At 58.9% G+C, this 852-nt stretch overlaps 1 protein-coding gene across 1 annotated transcript; it reads left to right on the plus strand.

Annotated features, from left to right (window-relative positions):
• Positions 1-393: 393 nt before the first annotated feature.
• EMIHUDRAFT_49747 (hypothetical protein) lies at positions 394-741 on the plus strand (the record flags this gene model as incomplete). The annotated part of the gene is made up of 1 exon (XM_005784193.1): positions 394-741. A coding segment is annotated over one exon (348 nt), but the record flags the coding sequence as incomplete, so codon positions are not given.
• Between the last annotated feature and the right edge of the window lie 111 nt (positions 742-852).

Below are 852 nucleotides of genomic sequence, written 5' to 3' on the forward strand. Positions count from 1 at the left end.
GCGTTAAAACGCGTCAGCAGTGGTCCTCCTTTTCGGGAAAGCTCTAGAGGAGAGAGAGTATGAAAGTAAGGGCTACATACACACACTGAAAACGGAAGCGCCCGAGCCGGCGATTCCGAGTGTCTCTCCAGTTCCGGTCCCATGCGAGCCTGGTCGACCGCAGTGTTCTTCGCCCTGGTGCGTGCACTGGCACTGACACACACGATATCCGCCGCACACATGCGCGCCGCCGATGCCAGCACTCTCACCCCGGCGCTGCCACTTGCATGTTCCAGGCAGCGACAACGCACAGCGCGCCAGTTGCCACAAACGGCAGGGCCCTCTCTACGAACGACCCGGTGAAGAGCGCCTACGGCGGCGACGGCGGCGACGCGTTTGACGACTACAATACGCTCGGGCCTTCATCCTTGGGTGTGTGTGTCCTCGATTCAAGTGTGGAGCGGGAACGCGATTGACCGGCTCGTGATCACCTACAAGGACGGCCACGAAGTCACGCACGGCGATAACAGCGGCGGGAGCGCCAGTGAGACCTTCAACGTTGGTTCAAGCTACATTACCAAGGTGTCGATTCGATCGGGGAACGTGGTTGATCAGCTCCAGTTCGAGCTCGCTGATGGAAGAAAGTCGGCAGTCTACGGAGGCAATGGAGGCGATGCGCACTCTTGCCAGGCTCCCGAGGGTACCGCAATCGTTTCTTTCTTCGGAGGTGCCGGGAACTCTCTCGATCAAATTGGGTGCTATACGATTCCGACGTGCAGCGACATTGGTTCGGTCACCGGAAAATGGGTTGCAGACGTCTACACGGACGGTGATGCAACCATTGAGCAAATGTTCGGCACCGCGTCGTCTACC

Source organism: Emiliania huxleyi (assembly GCF_000372725.1).
Source record: "Emiliania huxleyi CCMP1516 chromosome Unknown EMIHUscaffold_1714, whole genome shotgun sequence".
NCBI lineage: Eukaryota > Haptophyta > Isochrysidales > Noelaerhabdaceae > Emiliania > Emiliania huxleyi.